The following is a 17,821-nucleotide window of genomic DNA, read 5'->3' as shown; positions in this document are numbered from 1 at the left end:
TGGACCAGACAGCAGAAAATGGAAGAGCTGGAGAAGTACAGTGATTTGATTATGAACTGAAATCTTAGTACAAAAAGCACCTGTTCTAGATGAGGATTGGATGGTTAGAATAAGCTTTCAGATGTCTACACCAAACTGTGTCACTTGAAATACCAGATTACATTTATGGATATTAATACTCCTTCATCCTTCAGGGATTATAAAGAATTTAAGGATGCACAAGTCATGATGTGTACTCTTCCTCCTAACCTCGCCACCCCAAGTTTAGGGTAAGTATACAAGCCACCTGAAAACAAGAATTTAAGCCGTTCTTCACAGGCATAGTTATCACTGAACAACGGGTAACTAAGGAACAGTTCCTATAAAAAAACGATACAAGCTTTCTTGAGCTTATTTCAATTTTAATTAAGTCAAAGTTTGAAACCATCAGGAATATTCTACATATCAATATACAAGCTTAGTAGCATGACAAAGTATCTATCACCTCCTATATACAATCAGCTAAAATAATACAATAAAGCATGCCTTGACTAGGAAATACAAACATGCTTCTGCAAGATTATTTAGCTGTTTTTGATCGGAGACGTCGCTTGATGATTAGATGATCGCTTTCCTTCTCATTTTGTTCTATAAAAATCTGAAAAAGACATTTCAAGAGTTACTCATCTTTTCTTTATAGAAGGCTGACATACACTTCTAGACTCATGTAATCAACTACATGTTTTTCTCCCCATAATAAGCAAATTTCATTCTGAAAACATCTTATCTTTTAACCAGATGTTTATAGGACAGAGACCATTTTATAGCTGCTTGATTAGAAGCAATAAAAATGCTATGACCATACAAAATTCCTTTTATCTTAAAAAATGTCCAAAGAAAATCTAAAGGCAAATTTAATTTCTTAACTCTAATACTCATTTTGTGAAATGAGGTGTTCAAAACACATTTATAGCTTAAACTTCTGTGGCTTTCTCACTTTCCCAGTGTCCTGGTTTCAGTTAGAACAGAATTAATTTTCTTCCTAGTAGCTGGTGGAATGCTGTGTTTTGGCTTAGGATGAGAAGAGTGCTGATAACCCCCCGATGCCCCGATGTTTTAATTGTTGCAGAGCAGTGCTTATACCAAGCCAAGGACATCTCAGCCTTTCGCTCTGTCCTGCCAACAGGCAGGCTGGGGGTGCAGTAAGAGCTGGGAGGGGACAGACCCAGGACAGGTGACCCAAACTAGCCAAAGGGGTATTCCATACCATCTGACATCATGCTAAACAACATATAGGGGTGGCTAGCTGGGGGGAGGGGGCCGGACTGCTTGGGGTTAGGCTGAGCATCGGTCAGCGGGTGGTGAGCAATTGCATTGTGCATCACTTGTTTGTACATATTATTATTATTTTCCTATTATCACCATTGTATTATTATTATTGTTATTATTTTGTTATTATTATTTTCCTGTCTTATTAAACTGTCTTCATCTCAACTCACGGGCCTCACTTTCCATTTCCCCGTCCCAGAGAGGGAGGGGGGAGGGTGAGCGAACGGCTGCATGGTGTTTAGCTGCCAGCCAGGTTAAACCACGACACCCAGAATTCCATCTTTCATTTTTCCTTTCAATTTCATGTTTCTCAGTTTCTTTTGTCTCTGTAGTTCTGTCCCATTTTCTTAATCTTCTAACAAACAACATTTTGGTTTCTGCCTCCTTCATTCATACAATTTGAATGAAGAAAATTCAATGAGATAATGCAGCATGGACAAATGCTCACCATCATGAATAGAAGAAAGGCTTAAACAGATTTAAAAGACGTAGTTCTAATAGAGCAGGAGTACTACCAGCACCATAGCTACTGAGAGCCATGAAATCGCATTTCAGGAACAGTACATCAAGCCTTAGCACTTAAGACCCTTCATAAACTGGCTTAGACAGGAGAACACAGCTCAAGCATACCCAGCAGGCTGTCTAAAGTGTACTTTGGAAAAGCACAGATGTATACACATTTTAAAGTAACCTAAAGATAAGCTAGACATAAATGGAATTTGAAGTTACCTTAAGCACTCACTTCCACTGCCAAGTTAATCGTACATGCAGAATTTTCTTTAGTGCTTTGATCATGCTGTTCCAAATTAATGGATCCCTAAATTGCCTGTATTTCTATTCTTTCTTTATGCTATAGTTAACTAGCATAGCATAAGTAGTATAGTATAACAAGTTATGTTATGCCAGTTAATTGCTGGAAGAAACACATACATTATGACTCAACTACTGTAGCAGAATAATTCACATTCCCCGTTACCAGAACTAAGCTACTTATGGCTCCAAATAGAAAGAGATCTCCAAGATTGTTTATATCACCTATCAAGTCACAATCAAACACAGAAGAGAGGTGATAATAGAAAATAAAGTAAAACAGTAGGAAAAAATTACCAAAAAGAATGGCTAGGTATAATCAAGAAACACTCAGTACTATCACACCCCTTATGCAAATTTACCAGACTTTCAAGTTTGTTCTGTTCCCCTTATAGCTTATTTTAAGCAAAGATTATAGAAATATATTACATTAGAGTAACCTGTAAGTACTTACTGAAGAAGCAGAGATATCTAGAGGGTAGGAAATGTCAGTTGAATACAGCTTTCTCTTAGCTCTTTTGGGCTTGATCTCATTTTCTTTGAGACTTTCTGGTTCTGAAGACTTCGGAGAGCTCTTTGGAGAGCTTATTGTTGCCATCAGCTTCTTTGCTAGAAGAATTTTTTTAAGTCATAAGTCAGTATCTTACTGGTTTAGTGAGCCTCAAAAAGTTAATGAATACAAAAAAAAAGTAGTTAAAAATAAACAGAATAAAGCTGAAACATTCAAATATTTTATTTCACCACCACGGTTTCTACAGATGAAACAGCTTTTTGGATGCAAGAGTTTAAAGTATATATTCAAAAGGGATATTAAAATAAATTCGGGTTCAAATGTCACTAAAAGTTAAACTTCAGCAGGAGTTGGACAGCAGGCTTAAGTTTATACACTTACATAGTTTCAAACTAGTACTAAATCTCTAAAGAGATGAGTACTTGCATATTATGAGCTAGAAGAAAACAAGAAAACTCCAGAAATACTAAGTTATGCAAATAGGGAAAGAAAATACCAGATGTGGTAATGAAGGTTAAAAACTGAAACTCATTTACTTGAATTAAGTAATTCCAGGTTGAAATTTTGAATAGTCTGAATTTGGTTTCTATTGATATGCTGTCTCCATAGAATAGATATAAACCTGGAAAGTTTTGAACAATCCCACTATCATCAACTAGATTATTTTAAAACACAGAAATAACATCTATTTTGTAGCAACTTTTCAAATTGGTGTAGAGATCTTCAGTTTTCACTATCTACACTGAATGTTTGAACCAGCCAGATAAGAGTGTCTTTTGGGACTTAAAACTGATCATGTTTTATGCATTCTGCTAATCTTTTTAAGCCATAGAACCTCAGATTGTACATTCCTGTAGGAAAGAACAGAAAAGGTTCTTCAATGAAGATGCCTAGCAGTTAATCTTCCCAAATTTATATTTAAATATAAGGAAGATCATCAATAAAATATGGCAATTAATGTATTCTGTATTATCATATAGCTTTCACATTCTGTAGAACTAATCTTCTCACAAATACATGCATCAAAAGTCATTATTACACATTACACAGAAAACATGGACAGGTAAAGATGGAAAAAAAAAAAGGTTTACTTATGGAAATACAAAGGATTTTGAATTTGGATTTAGTTCACCTCCTAATTCTTAGTGGCCTCTAATCCCACCAAGATTACCTTTTACATTTAACCAAAACTTTAGAACTGTGTGGTCCTTGCAATCAAGATAGCCTTTTCCACTCTGCAGAATTCAACATAGCAGTCCCTAGTTCAGTTTCCATTATTTCATAAACTACTTAACATGGCAGACATGTCCTTTAATAACACGCACATTAACAGACCACAGTAGAAACACGCCATTACACAATGCCCAGAAAACACAGAGTAAGTTTTATTTATTCTGTACAAACCTTTAGAATGAATAATAGTAGGAGAACTCTGAAAAAAGCCTCCAAGTTTTTGTAGTGTTCCATCCTTTTTTCTAGTTGACCTTTTGTTTGATGTAGATTCTTGCTTTCTTAGAGAATATTCTTTTCTAGACGTCTGTGTAGTAGACACCTGAGCAGAAATACAAGACCAATGTTTAAGCTGAAGTCTGACTTATTTTCAAATTTAAATCCATTTTATTTCAATGTTATTTTTAAGCTGACATTTTGAGCTTTGCTACTGACACCACTTTAGTCTATATTGCTCGCTGTGGGAGTATCTCATTCTATATCCAGAAAAAGTTGTCAATGTTTCAAGTATTTCCGGGCATGAGTGAAATACCTGAAAACAGTTTCTTTAAACATCAATTCCAGGTTGTAGAGCATTTCTTTACACAAACCATTCTAATTATAAATAAAATATAAGGAAACTGATAGGAAAAAAAAAAAAAAAATACAGTACCCACCCTCTGAACTTGCCCAGGACAGTACTGCAGCCTGAAGACATTTTTGTAATTGTTGTGCATTTAAGTGATGTGCATTTAAGTGACATGCATTTAAATGAACTTTAGTTCTCCTTCAAGAGCATCACCTACAACAGCACTTATTGATACACTCAAACTTGACTTTCCTCAACATCCTTTCCTCCAGATCATTATACAATACAGCCAGTACACACTTGGCAAACAGACTTACTCTCTCCTTGGTTAGCCTATAGGATTTAAGAGGAACAAAGTGTTTAAGAAACCTTATCTATATACTTGAGTGAGATAAGATATTGCTGAGTAATAATGTTCACTCCTTTCACATCTCCAGAAAGTTACAGAAATGCATTACAGAAAATGCCAAACCATCAAAAATTAAAAATAAATAAATAAAAAACTTCAGAAACACTAAAATACTTCAAAAGAAGAAGAAATACCTCAAAAATAGGAAAAACAAAAAAAAAAACAAAAAACAAACCGTTTTCTTGTTGCTTGTAGAAGGTGAGCTAAAAGCCATAGATTTTTCATTTTTCTTGTTTTCACTTTTCACAAAATCCTAGGAAAATAAATACGTAAATTTTGGCTAGGATTCTTCCAGAAATAATTTGTCATATAAACAACCACTGCTTAAACTTAAACGCTATGGCTAACAGTATGGAGGTATTTGCTAATGTGGATATTTGGATATTTTGCTAATATGGATAATTGGATAGTGGTAACTATTCAAATGCTAAATAAACTTAAAAGGAACTAGAAATACCTGTAGGCAAACCATTCTGCCATTTGAAATTCTCTTCTCTCCATTATTTCGTACACATCCAGTATTGAGGTATTTAACAAGCAAACATGTAAGTTGAATTTATACTTAGATTTATTGAGTTGCTTTCAGGTTTATGGTGACAATGATAAAAACAGATTGTTACTAACAGATTAACAATAGAATTAAGGCATCTCTCTACATAAACTTTTCTTTGAAGATCCATGTGAAGCAAAACTGCACATCGACAATTCTATTAAAGAATATAATGCCAGTGAAAAGTATGCTGGTAACGTGCAGGGAACAACATATACCATCCTGAACTGCAGTGGAGTCTCAGGCTCACATATAAACATCACAGCACATTAAGAAGGCTGCAGCATATAACCTAGCCCAACTTAATTAATTTCAGTTCATTCAAGTCTACAGAAAACAGCAAAGTTCAGGTGCTGGTGCAGTTCTGTGCAGCCCCTCATATGATGGAAAAAAAAAAAAAGGAGGTGGCCTTGGAGTTCTGGACTGTGTTGATTAAGCTTAATTTGAAATTATGTATTAGGAGAGAACTGATAACAACAGTTGCCAAAGCCAAAACTATCAATTCCGTAGAATTGGTCTGCAATCCCACAAATGAGAGCTGGAGACACAGCAAATGGTGCTGGCAGGGAGAGCACAGTGTAAAAGGCAAAGAGGAAATGCAAGGCAGGGACATGGGACCAGAGTCTGGATATATTGAAGTCTATGGCCTTATTCAACACAGACTGGAGATCCACCACTCATGTCTATTTAAACTTCTTTCACTCCCTTGCCCCTCCCTGATATAGAGGTATTTGTAGACCTCGGTAATCTCCTTGAGAATCAGATAATAAATTTCTAATAAAGTATCACAGTAATACATTTAAAAACTACACAATACTTTGTTAATTGGTCTAGGTCATACCTCATCCATTTCGTCACTCTTCCTTTTCCTTCTTGTTTTGAGCATTTTAACTGTCACAGGTAAGGCACTGCCCTGATGCTTTACTTCCATCTTATTTGGTTGCAGAGGTGTGAACTGGATTTCCATCTCTGGTTTTGGGAACCGACTAGTTCTTCCGTTTTCTGTGGACACTTCAGAAGAGTCAAGGACAGTTTCTGAATGCTCCTGCAATATATGGAAATTTTTAGGAAACAAATTAAGTAATTATGAGATAAAAATATAATGCAATCCCCCTGGAAAAGGATACGTGAAGTAAGCATTCAATCAGTTTTTCAGATACTAGTTTACAGAGTTTTTATGACAGAAGAACTCTACTCCAATTATAACCGAGTTTAACCCTTATTTTCTAGGGGATCTTTATTTTTTTCCAGTTATAGATTGGAATAAAAACTTAAGTTTTCCATGCTGAATTCAGCTTGATACTTTCCAGGTCATTTTCCTCAAGGGCACAAACAACTGGGTTGTTCATGCAGCTATCAGCAGCAGAATTGACATGATTGTCCATCTCAATTCTGCTGCTCAGGAACTAGGCAGGTACAAGAGGTTTAGGCAGATACAAGAGCTTTAGACAGAAAAATTGAATTTCTCTGTAGCTTATTTTCAGAGAGTTTGCCCTTCTCCTTCAACACTATGGAAGTTAATTGTGTAAATAACAAGGTCCAGCTGGCAAGCTACAAGCCAAATTCAATCTGCAGGAGTCTTATCACTTTTTTCCCTGGAGTAAGCCCAGGCATTCAGACAGCAATGTTGTCAACAAGCTGAAGATTTTCTCTGGTACCACCTCACAGCCAAACAGCAAGAACCACACATCTTGCATTTCCAAGAATGAGTTGGTTAATAATAACATAACATTTTTCTTTATATAACTGCTACTTTATGAAAGTTAGCAATCAAAGATTTGCATAGGGTTGGTTAGCATCCTCAGCTAACATGGCTTCAGAAGTATTTTTCCAGGTGGCTTATCTAATCAGCTACTTTATAATGAAAGTTTTCAATTTTCAAAAGCACAGATAAAATTCACCACTAAGTTACGTTTCTTCAGCTTTTGGAGCTACCAAAAGCTCTCAAATCAGACAATCTGATCATGTCAAAAGATACTTGCAGAATAACTTTAGAATTGTTCAGACATCACACTCTTTCCTACCCATTTTTATATTTATCAAATCCATACACTATACAACTATAAAACTTTCCAGTTTAAAGTTTCATACCAACCTCAGTTTCACTTAATGAAGAAGCACTGTTGGAATCATTCTCCTTAACTTCATGTCTTATTGGAACAGTGTCTCCAGTGATTGGATTAATCTCACTTTGTTTCTTCATAAACTGTAAATATTTAGAATGAATAGAAGTTATCCTATAGAATAAACTTAAAAAAAAAAAAAAAGAAAACACAGAGTTTTCTAAAGTTATAAAATCTCAAGCACAGACACCTCATGAACACCTAGACTAAAAGACAGCACAAGTCTGAGAAGCAAGTAACATCATGATGTGATTGTAAGATGTGAGCTGCTGGGTCTCAGCAACAGTCCATCTTTTTCAATACTCTGTCTCTGAAAGTGGCAAAGGGAGATTCTATCTAGGGGTGTGTGATTCTGGTCACCTTGTCATCTATTCCCTTCCTGCTCTCACAGCACTCTCAATGACTGTCAACACCAGTTGGCTTTTCTCCTCATTCATAAGTAGTGAGTGTCCATGCATAACCCTTCACAGAAGCAGGAATAGTAAAACCAGTTAAGTCAATTCAAACAAACAGAATGGGACTGATGTGAGCACTGCTGTTGGGAACAACTATTTTACAGGAAAGTAAATGAAAGAACAAAACAGAAGCTACTTCTGAAGCTGTATTGCTAGCCTTTTCCTCATGCCACATAAACAAGAAAACTGCATATGTATATCTTCCAATAGTAATAATAGCACCAGCCACAAACTTGTTTAATCACGCTGGTCATGCTGTTTGCTTGGACACGTGGGGATAATCAAAAGAGAAGTCTAGCAGCACTTGTTTTTTCTTTCAAGCCAGACAGATGTAGTAGAGCTTGCAAATTTCATTATCTGGATACTAGAATTATATCAGCAAGATTAGTGGAGAATGCATGATAACCTACACAATCTTTTGGGAACATGGGAACTTTTTTAAAAAATACACTTAACAGTTCATTTTGGAAGTTCCTGAAATTATAACTTTTGGGATATTACCAGTATCTCACAAATATATACTGAGAAAGGAACAGAACAATCATTAATATTTTCTCTAATATAACAAACATTAGTATGTACTAATCATACCTCTTTGTTTACAGGCAAATCCACTGTATCTTGACTTTCTTCATGTAAAGGTACTTCTGGTGAAAATTGAAGGCTTTCATGGTTAATGCATTTTTTCAATTCCTTTATGAAGTCCTCTTTATCAGCCAACTGTTTTCTTAGTTCTATCACAGTTTCATTATCCTAACAAACATAATAAAAATTGCCAAATTACAGGATTGGCAAAAAGAATTAACATATACATGAGCAGCACTGCAATTACTCAATAGCATTAATTTTAGCCTGTTCTAGCCTGTAATTCTATCAAGCGAAAGCTACAATAGTTTAAATTATTTGTGTGGCCACTATTGGAAGTAAATAAGTCACAAAGCCTGGAAAGATGTAATACAATTTTTATTTTGCTCTACTTATGTGCTTCAGTCATCTTCCCTGAGGTCTAAGAAGTTTGGCTTTCTATTTTTTCCGTTAAGTCCTTGCTGCTGTGAAAGAGCCAGCAGTTGGGATCATTTTGTTTTAAGCATGTTCACCTGGAAAGACTGAGTTCAAATATCCAGAGAAGGGATAACTAAATCAGTCTTCTGTTTAGCTTTTGAAGTCCTATGCTTCTAATTAGATTTTCTATCCTGGTTAAAAGCTGGACACAGAAATTAAAAAAAACTTGAGAAATCATTCCTTCTCTGCCTCCATTGTTTTCTTTCAACTTTCCTCACTTCTCTCATCTCATGCCACTCTACATGTTAGATCAGAAAAGCACCTGAAGAAAGAAAGAGAAAACTATTTCCTATCAAGTGTTAAGCCTAGCCTGGGGCAAAGTCCTACAAGCTACAGGAAAAGTCATTTTAAAATAATTTTTAGTCCAACCTTGCAAACAAAGAATCAAATTGATTTGTGCATTTATTTGAACTATTAAATATTTTGAAATTTTAGCCACTAACACAAATTCAGTTTCAAAAGAACATAAAGCCAGCCTTATTTTAAGCTGGCTGCAAATGTTAATATGACCATGTTTCAGAACAAAAATGCAGCTGAAATGGTGAGTAAGAGAAGTGTTTTGCAGAATTTATTGGAAGCAATTGACATGGTAAGAAAAAAAAAAAAAAACTAACCTTTCCTGAATCCTTTAGGACAGACTGTTTCAGTTCTGCTATTTCTTTATCTTTTTGTATGGTCTTAGAAGCCAAAGTCTTGAGCTGTACTTCCAAAGCTTCTACTAATTTATCTCTCTCTTCACGCCACTTATTAAGATTGCTGTCCTTTTCCACCAGCTCTGCAGTAAGTCTTTCCTAAATGGAGAAAAGATTAAAAACAAACACTACTACTACACACTATCCAAACTGTTCTGAGAGTTTGGCTTCATATAGTTAGTGCTATTTTATGGCCTTAGAAAACTTGAGAGCGCTTTTACATCTTAAAAAGGACATGCAGAACTACAAATATACTGTATACAAATACACAAAAGCAAACCATGCTTCAATTTTCAGTCTATATTACTCTCCTTGTGAAGAAAGATTTTTTCCCAAAGAACTTCAACCTCTGTTTGTTAAAGTGATTATTAACAAGCATCAGGAAAAGTAACAGTGATAGTAATACTAAGCTCCTAATGTTTTTTCTGTGCTGGTTGCAGGTCCACAAAGTCAATGCTAACTACTTCTAGATAATAAATATAGTTCTGTAGACTGTACAGATTCATACAGTTTCATGTGCTTAAGAAGTTGCAGACATGACAACAGGCTTGTGAGCACGCAAAGTAGTTATATTTTCATAAAATATCAGTCACTGTTTTGAAAGCTACATGGGAGCAAAACAACTGGCATTTTGACCAAGTGTTTTTACTTTTTATCTGGAGAGAAGCTTTTTTCTCGCCAACTTCTGATTATTCTTTCTTCATCCTTCGAAGGCCTTATAGGATTCTATTTTTATAGAAGATTTATAGAAGACCCAAGAAACAAATTGTTATTTGAAATGTTTCCTTAGCTTCATTAAACAGTAATTCATTTTCAGTTGTAGATCCCGTACTTTTTTTTTTTTTTTATTATTATTTATTCTTTGACCCTCCTTCCCTTTTCCATATTGAGAACATCTCATCTGGGCTTTGTGTCACGTAAGAAAGTGAGTGGACTTTGACAAATGTCACCTACTCTCAAATGCTGATACTGCTAGTACTTGACATGAAATTTGTTCTGTACTACAGACTTACACTAAAGCACTCTGCCAAGACCTCATCACTTACAATTTCTGCTTGCTGCTTTATATGACGCTCTCTGTCCTCAGAAAATTTTTTCATTTCTCTGTTGCGATGGCTCTCAGCTTCTTTTACTTGATCTATGAGTCCTTTTTTTTCTTCCATCCACTTTTTTCTGTCAGTTTGATATTTTGCCTCATTTTCCTATTTATAAAAAAAGATTTGAAATGAAGTCATAAGAAATCAAGCAAAACCAAAGTCTTAAAAGCCAGATTACCATTAAATAGACTTGTTTCAAAAAGATAAATACTAACAGTTTTACTCCAGCATATTCTCAAATGCTGGCATTAGATATTCATCACTTCTTTTCTATTGGAAAAGACATTATCAATTTTCAGCATTTCTTATTCAGAAAGAAGCGACTTCATAGAACATTTCTTTAAAAATGCTCCAACTAAATCATGAGCACTATAAAAGTTACACCAAAAGTAGTACTAAGGAGACCCTTCTAACTTACAAGCATCTAATATTTTATGCCACCTTACAGGAAACATTAGCAAACTTGCTTCTAATTTAAGACTGAAAAGCGAAGAATGCAGTACAATTTAAATGGTAGGAGTAGATGAGTACCTAAGAATGGCCAATCCACAGCAACCTTGCCTTTTTTTTTTTTTTTTTTTAAATCACAATCAAATCTCTTATCCTTCTCTTATGTAAGGAAGACAGCACCTGAGAAACTGCTTGGAAAAAAGTCTACGTAATCTAAATAGCTTATTTAGTTAACCAAATCTATTGACAGGAAACAGGTTTGACAAAACTATCATCTGAAGTTTATGATTTGCCTCGAGTACGTATTTCCTTCTTGCATATGATGTACAAATCGACTAAGTACTTGGTTTATATTGTGTAGATCTAGTATAAAATGGAGCAATGAGCGTTCAACTTTCCCTTCTGTTTGAAGGATAGCATTTGTTTTATGTATTAGAAACAAATAATTTTTCAGGAGGAAAGAAAAAAGTGCAGAACCATTGCACTAATAGAATAAATGCAATCTGTTGTATAATCACTTCGGAAATTCCAGTGAGAGTCTATTTCTTTATATCAATGAAGGAAGTCAGACTGGTTAAGACAAACGTTCAGGGGAAGGCAGCAACAGAAGCACTGTCCATTGTAGCATAATGTAGGGAAAGTTGTACTCCTTATCATATGATTATGAAAAAAAAACTAGTCTCCTAGAAGGTACAGCTTTAAAATTAAGTATGAATTAAGTCACCCTATTTTACCTTCAGTTCTTTCTGCAGCTTTATTAATTCCTCATTTCCATTTATGTTTGTGTCATCATTTCCGATCATCTTTGGCTGCCATTCAGTATTGCTCTGGTTATTCAACTGCATATATTTCTGCTTCCACATTTCCAATTCTGGTTGGTACAGAAAATGAGGTTACATGGTGTGTAGTTTCAAATATGTATTTGACCACATTAACATTTACCTGCTAAAGTCACTTGGCTTTATCAGCTACTAACACAAAGGAATAACAGAAGCCTACAACTATTAGAAATTTGTTATGTATTACAGAAAATTAATACCTAAATAATGGTCAACTGGAAAATGGAAGTGGCTACTGCAACATATATAAAAAAAAACAACATTGCCTCCCTGCTTCCTTTCCCTGGAGAGATTACCTGAAACTAATCTGCTGTTTTCTTCTAATTTGACTTCAAGCACATGTTCTTGTTCAATCTGAGTCTGCTCTTGTTCTTCTAACGTCATCCGCATATCTTCAATTATTTTTTCTTTTGCACTGAGTTCTGAAGGTTTGAAAATAAATTTACAGATGAACCCCCTACCAGTTCCCATGATTTTTTCTAAGAAAGCCTTCAATACAAAGTAGTTTCCCCCTATGATCAAAAGATCTATTAGAAATAGAGCATCTCTATTCAAATATTTATATACAAATACATAAAAAAGCTTAAGAAAGTCTTACTAAATAGAGTTAAATCTCTCATCTAAGTTTAAGATAAATAAGAATATTGACTGTATTATGAGAAAGCCATGATTCAGCTACTCTAAGTTCATCAAGCCTACAGAATCTATTGTTGTAGAATTTCGTATTTCAGTGTTTGATTTTTGTTAAAGGTCATTTATTTTGGCAAATAAATACCAGATTAAAGAAAGTACAGCGTATCTACACTTTCTCAAGGACTTGTTTCTTATTTTAATTCTGTTTCTCTGCTTTCAAATACACTTGATAATAGTGATACAACAAAAATTAATTGCTAACTAACATTTTAACATTCAGCTTAGGGTTTCTCAAATCATGTCTCACAATACAAATACGTAAAACTTATCAAGGTAGTTAATAGCATGACAACTCATTACACTGACATTCCACGCACAAAAAACAGAAAAGTAATGGCTTTTTCTGACCTTTACGTGTATTCTCATACTGTCTGGATACTTCTTCCAGCTTCTCATTACTCAACTGCTCCTACATATCATTGAAAGCAAGTTAAAAAAAGAGTGTTGAAAGAAAAACATACATACTAGAAATCAGTAGCAGCCTACAAAGCTTTTCATTCTGAACTTGAATGAGTGGAACATTTAAGACAGTCTAGAATAAATATTTTTTTCTATATAGTGTAAAAGGAGCATTCAAGCTGATAAAAAAGGTTTAGAGAAGGACATCTCAACTAATAAAAGTAGACATCACAAAATAGAATCAGGGTATTACATATGTATTTACTAAGCTGATTGCTGTATTTAAAAAAAAATTACCAGTGTTCTGCAATAATTTTTTAAACACTTTCTATCTGTTATGTCTAGTTTGAGCTGGCTACTTTAGTTTTACCTCCAGTTCTGTAAGCTTTGTTACTTAGAGAACATGTCATTAACAGACTAGTTAAAAAATTAAGAGAAAAAAAAAATACCCTTTTAAATTGCTGGATAGCACGCTGTTTGATATCCAGTTCTTCACTCAACTGTTTTTTGATTTTTTCAAGTTCATTAACTTTGTTCCTCAGGGATTTCTCTTCGGAACGCATTGTGGACACCTACAATGGAGGTAGAATGCAGAGACAACAAACAAAGCTGACAATTAGTTACAAGCTTTTTTTTATACAATCTAAGCTACCTAAATAACTAAATACTTTCATTAAAAAAAAAATCAATTTATTGCAAGAATATGAACATCTTAACTAAATTTCAGGGTCTGGATGTGCATTATACTGTGCATTCTTTCTGACACGATTTTCCATCAGTTATTACAGTATGTTTGGCAGGAAAAACAAAATTCAAATGGCATAATCTAAACTCCAAATTTAGTTGTCTAGTTGGAAAAACAACAGTTTTTTGACATGATTTCACCACCCCTTACTCTTTGTCAAATAAAGAAGGATTAACCACCAAACTGAGCAGTAAAAGGTCAGTAAGCATAAGGCTACAAGAAAGACACTATTACATTTTTAAGACTTAATTTTCAATCCCAAACTCTTCCAATCTTTTGTACTAAATTCTTGCAGTAACTTATCAGGTTCTAAGAAACTATCACTTCATAACTATATATTAACAATTATTATTACTACAAGTTACTAATACAAAAAATAACTGAAATTGAAAAGAAGTCTTGGAGTGCTTTCTTCTTCTGGTATATACCACTTTTCCTCCCAGATATATTCATTTTCCACAAGTCTGAAGGTTGAGGCTTTAAAGTTAGCGCAAATACCAGTGTAAGACATGATACTTGTTATAGTAAAGTATCTCACCATAATCAAATCATCCTTTCTTTCCCCACAACCCTTTTTCAAGGTTACTAATAAAATTTACTTCTTCCTCCCCCCATTACCTATATTAAACCACATTTTGGCACCTCATCTTCTCTACAGCTTCAACAGAAATATTAACAATTCACAGCTACTCTAGCTGTATAACAAAATAGTCTTAACATGAAACACTTAACCTTCAAAGTTGGAGATTTGAGAGAAACATGTTTCAAATAAAACCAAGAATAAAATTGCAGAAGAAACACCTTGACTACGACTACAAACCTCTTTTTGTACTTGCTGGATTTGTTTCTTAGCATCAGAAAATTTCTCTTTCAAATCTTCGTAATCTTCCTCTTTCGTCTGCAAATCTTTTTTCAAACTCTGTACAAGGGCAGAACTATCAAAGAGATCTTTATTTAGCCTGGTGTTAGAAATAAAAAGACAGAAATAACATTATTACTCATCTGAAAGAAACAACATTCACAGGTTAAGCCAAGCTCTGACTGTCGGTTTCTATCAATAAATAGTATCTCAGATCTATCAAGATCAATAACAAACTCTATACTTTTACTTTCAGATTTCAGCTTTTCCTAAGGTGCTAAAGCAACAAACTACTCAAATTCAGTTCTCATGAATATACAGCATAAAACTATTATAAATCCCCAATTTGTTACCCTGCATGTTTCTGTTTTCCCCTTAATTTCAAGGTAATAAGATATCTTGTAGTAGTAGTTTAGTAAATGATATTGATAACATGCAGATGTGTTATGTTAAAGAAGATCAGTGTTCATAGAAGGTAGTTTTAACTCAGACTCAGTCTCAAAGGGCTATGAGTTATCTCACTATTTACTTACAGTTCTATGGACTGTGTTCTCTCATTTTCATATTTCTCCTTTTCCCAAAGAGAGTGTTTCATCTTCTCCAAGCTGTTTGTCAACTGCACAACTTCTTCGTTCAAATTTGCTTCTTGATTATGTAACTCTTTGATTTTTTGATCTGAATTAGCACATCTTTCTTGCAGAGCTACTGTATTAGCTTCTAAATTTAAAATAATAGATTCCTTTTCTTTAAGTATTTCTTCTAACTTTGTCATGCTGTCTTCTTTTTTTTGAAAAGCTTCTAAGAGGCATTCAAGTTCTCTTATTTTTACCTTGTAACTTGTAACTTCCTCCTCAAATTGCTTAATTACTCTATGATCTTCTGCAGCCTGTTTTTCAAAATCTTGAGTTTTCTTTTGGATTTGCTCTTGCAACTGATCCATAAGATCCTTTTCCTTTATGGACTGACTATCTTGTTTTGTAATCTCACTTAGTTTTACTTTTAGTTGATTATTACAATTTTCTATGTCCTCAAGCCCCTTCTTTAAGTTTTCAACTTCTTGAACTAGTTCTTTGATCTGCTGACTTTTCTGCGAGGAAGCCTTAATAATACTTTTGCATTCTTCCCAAATGCTTTCAATACTGTAATGAAAGGAGCTCTCCCATCTTGGATCTGCTATAGAAGTAGTTTGGGACTGCATATACATAGAATTAATTTGAGATGTCTCCGATTCATCTTTTTTATAATCTAAGGAATCCTTTAGATCAACTAAATCCATAGCATGAGACTCTAAGTGAGATTTACATAGCTTATCTACTTTGGACTGCATTGTTTTTATTTGTGACACTTTATCAATTATATTTTGTTTGGCATCTTCTACTTCCTTATTTAGTTGAAGAATCTTTTCTTCTTTCTCCTTATTTATAGTCTTCTGCTTATCCAATTCAGAAACAATTTGCTGATAGTCAGTTCGATACTGCTGAAGCTCTTCACTCAAGCCAGTTGCCCTTTCTTCAGAGTGGGAGAGCTGAAGTTGCAAGTTTGTTACCTGCTCACTGAACTCTTCTTTTTCATTTTTTTCTCTTCTGCATTGTTCTTCAAGTGCAGCTATCTGACTCTCCAAGGTTTCAACTCTTTCCTTCAGTGCTAGCATTTCCATATGTTTGTCATAACTATTTTGGTTCACGTGTTCAGTTCTTTCTCGCTCTATCGAGAAATCTTCCCAACTGTCTTTCACAGCTCCTAAAAATGAATACAGCTCAGGTTGATGAAAATCATTAAGTTATTAGCAATACCAAGTAGCAATTATGATGTGAAAAATGGTCACAATATGGAAAACATACCCTCACGTCAGATGGCATTTTGAAGTCTCAAAGTAATTAAAGCCCTCTGAATAGCTTAACATGAAATAGGTGCCTTGGACTTCTAAGTACTTTGCACCAAAAGGCCCTCAGCCTGAAAGAATTCTCTGCCTTAGCTCTGTTCAAACCTTCTACTCTAACGCTAGTAGAGAATTTATCTAGTTTATAAAAATGTTCCAATATTATGAGCTAGATAATTTAGTTCTATCCAGTTTCCACATTCACTGGTTCAACAATCCCTTCAATACTGCTAATCATCCAAACTATATTTAGAAGAGCAAACACGATACGCTTTTTGAGAAGTTTCATTCATACTCAATGTCCCCTTATTTTAAAAAGGAAGCTGAAATCCCGCACAAGTTTATTGCTCAGTGTTCCTATCCTTCCCCTCCTCTTTTTTCAATTGGACTCTTAAAAAATAAGAATCACCACTTTTGCCTACACCTACAGCATCACATGCAAAGTTCTCTCAGAAAGAGATAAAAATTTCCAAACTCAAATTGCATAAATATTTTATTAGCTTGAGACTGATTTTTCCATAAGTAATGAGCAATTAACTAAAAATCACATGCATTTTCTCTCTATCAAAAGGGACTCCAGCTGCATTTCATGAGTGCTTAAGAATCCAGCCACCTGTTCAGTAACATGCATGCCATGTTTTAGAACAAAAAAGCCTGACCATCTCTAAGATTGAGGTTATGACAATTATGTATTCTAGGGAGATACTGTTTCCTGCAAGTACTGCACCTACCACAGGGTGGAATTGGGCAGCCATATCACGTAGCATCACATGCACTGCATGGAAACAGCCTCTGAACTGATCCAACAACTCTTACAGACAGCCCGCAACCAATTTAATAAAAATAGTCATCAAATTCTACCAAACACTTTCTTCCTGCTGATCTCTTCTAATTAGACCTAGCAGAAGCTCCTGCTAGATCAAACACAATGATAGCAGTACTTTAGCTTGTAAAGCCATGCTTTTAAGTTCTAGAAGACTAAAAGTTTTGGGTTAGGAGATAGTTTTCCTCTGAAAGGCCAATTGTGTAGGCAGGCCCAAGAAAACGTATCAAACTAAACACTACATATTCCTCATACTAGACTGTTTTACATACTTCACTGAAGGGGAAAGGAGCTGAGGTACTATAAGGTACTTTGTTAT

At 34.6% G+C, this 17,821-nt stretch overlaps 1 protein-coding gene across 2 annotated transcripts in view; it reads right to left on the bottom strand.

Annotated features, from left to right (window-relative positions):
- Positions 1 to 426: 426 nt before the first annotated feature.
- Positions 427 to 17,821, bottom strand: part of KIF20B (kinesin family member 20B) — a 36,224-nt gene continuing 18,829 nt past the window's right edge. Inside the window, exons 20-34 of one of the 2 annotated variants that reach the window (XM_032191652.1) lie at positions 15,334 to 16,540; positions 14,762 to 14,900; positions 13,646 to 13,768; positions 13,146 to 13,206; positions 12,401 to 12,526; positions 12,000 to 12,136; positions 10,765 to 10,920; positions 9,641 to 9,817; positions 8,556 to 8,717; positions 7,482 to 7,592; positions 6,228 to 6,431; positions 5,012 to 5,089; positions 4,034 to 4,181; positions 2,573 to 2,727; positions 427 to 637 (exon numbers count right to left, since the gene is read on the bottom strand). In XM_032191652.1, coding sequence (XP_032047543.1) covers positions 560 to 637; positions 2,573 to 2,727; positions 4,034 to 4,181; positions 5,012 to 5,089; positions 6,228 to 6,431; positions 7,482 to 7,592; positions 8,556 to 8,717; positions 9,641 to 9,817; positions 10,765 to 10,920; positions 12,000 to 12,136; positions 12,401 to 12,526; positions 13,146 to 13,206; positions 13,646 to 13,768; positions 14,762 to 14,900; positions 15,334 to 16,540 — 3,062 coding nt within the window. In that variant the 3' untranslated portion in view covers positions 427 to 559. The remainder of the gene's footprint in view (positions 638 to 2,572; positions 2,728 to 4,033; positions 4,182 to 5,011; positions 5,090 to 6,227; positions 6,432 to 7,481; positions 7,593 to 8,555; positions 8,718 to 9,640; positions 9,818 to 10,764; positions 10,921 to 11,999; positions 12,137 to 12,400; positions 12,527 to 13,145; positions 13,207 to 13,645; positions 13,769 to 14,761; positions 14,901 to 15,333; positions 16,541 to 17,821) is intronic. The other variant, XM_032191653.1, reaches the window with a different exon arrangement.

Source organism: Aythya fuligula, chromosome 7, assembly GCF_009819795.1.
Source record: "Aythya fuligula isolate bAytFul2 chromosome 7, bAytFul2.pri, whole genome shotgun sequence".
Classification (NCBI taxonomy): domain Eukaryota; kingdom Metazoa; phylum Chordata; class Aves; order Anseriformes; family Anatidae; genus Aythya; species Aythya fuligula.
This window is presented reverse-complemented; position numbering and strand designations above follow the sequence as displayed.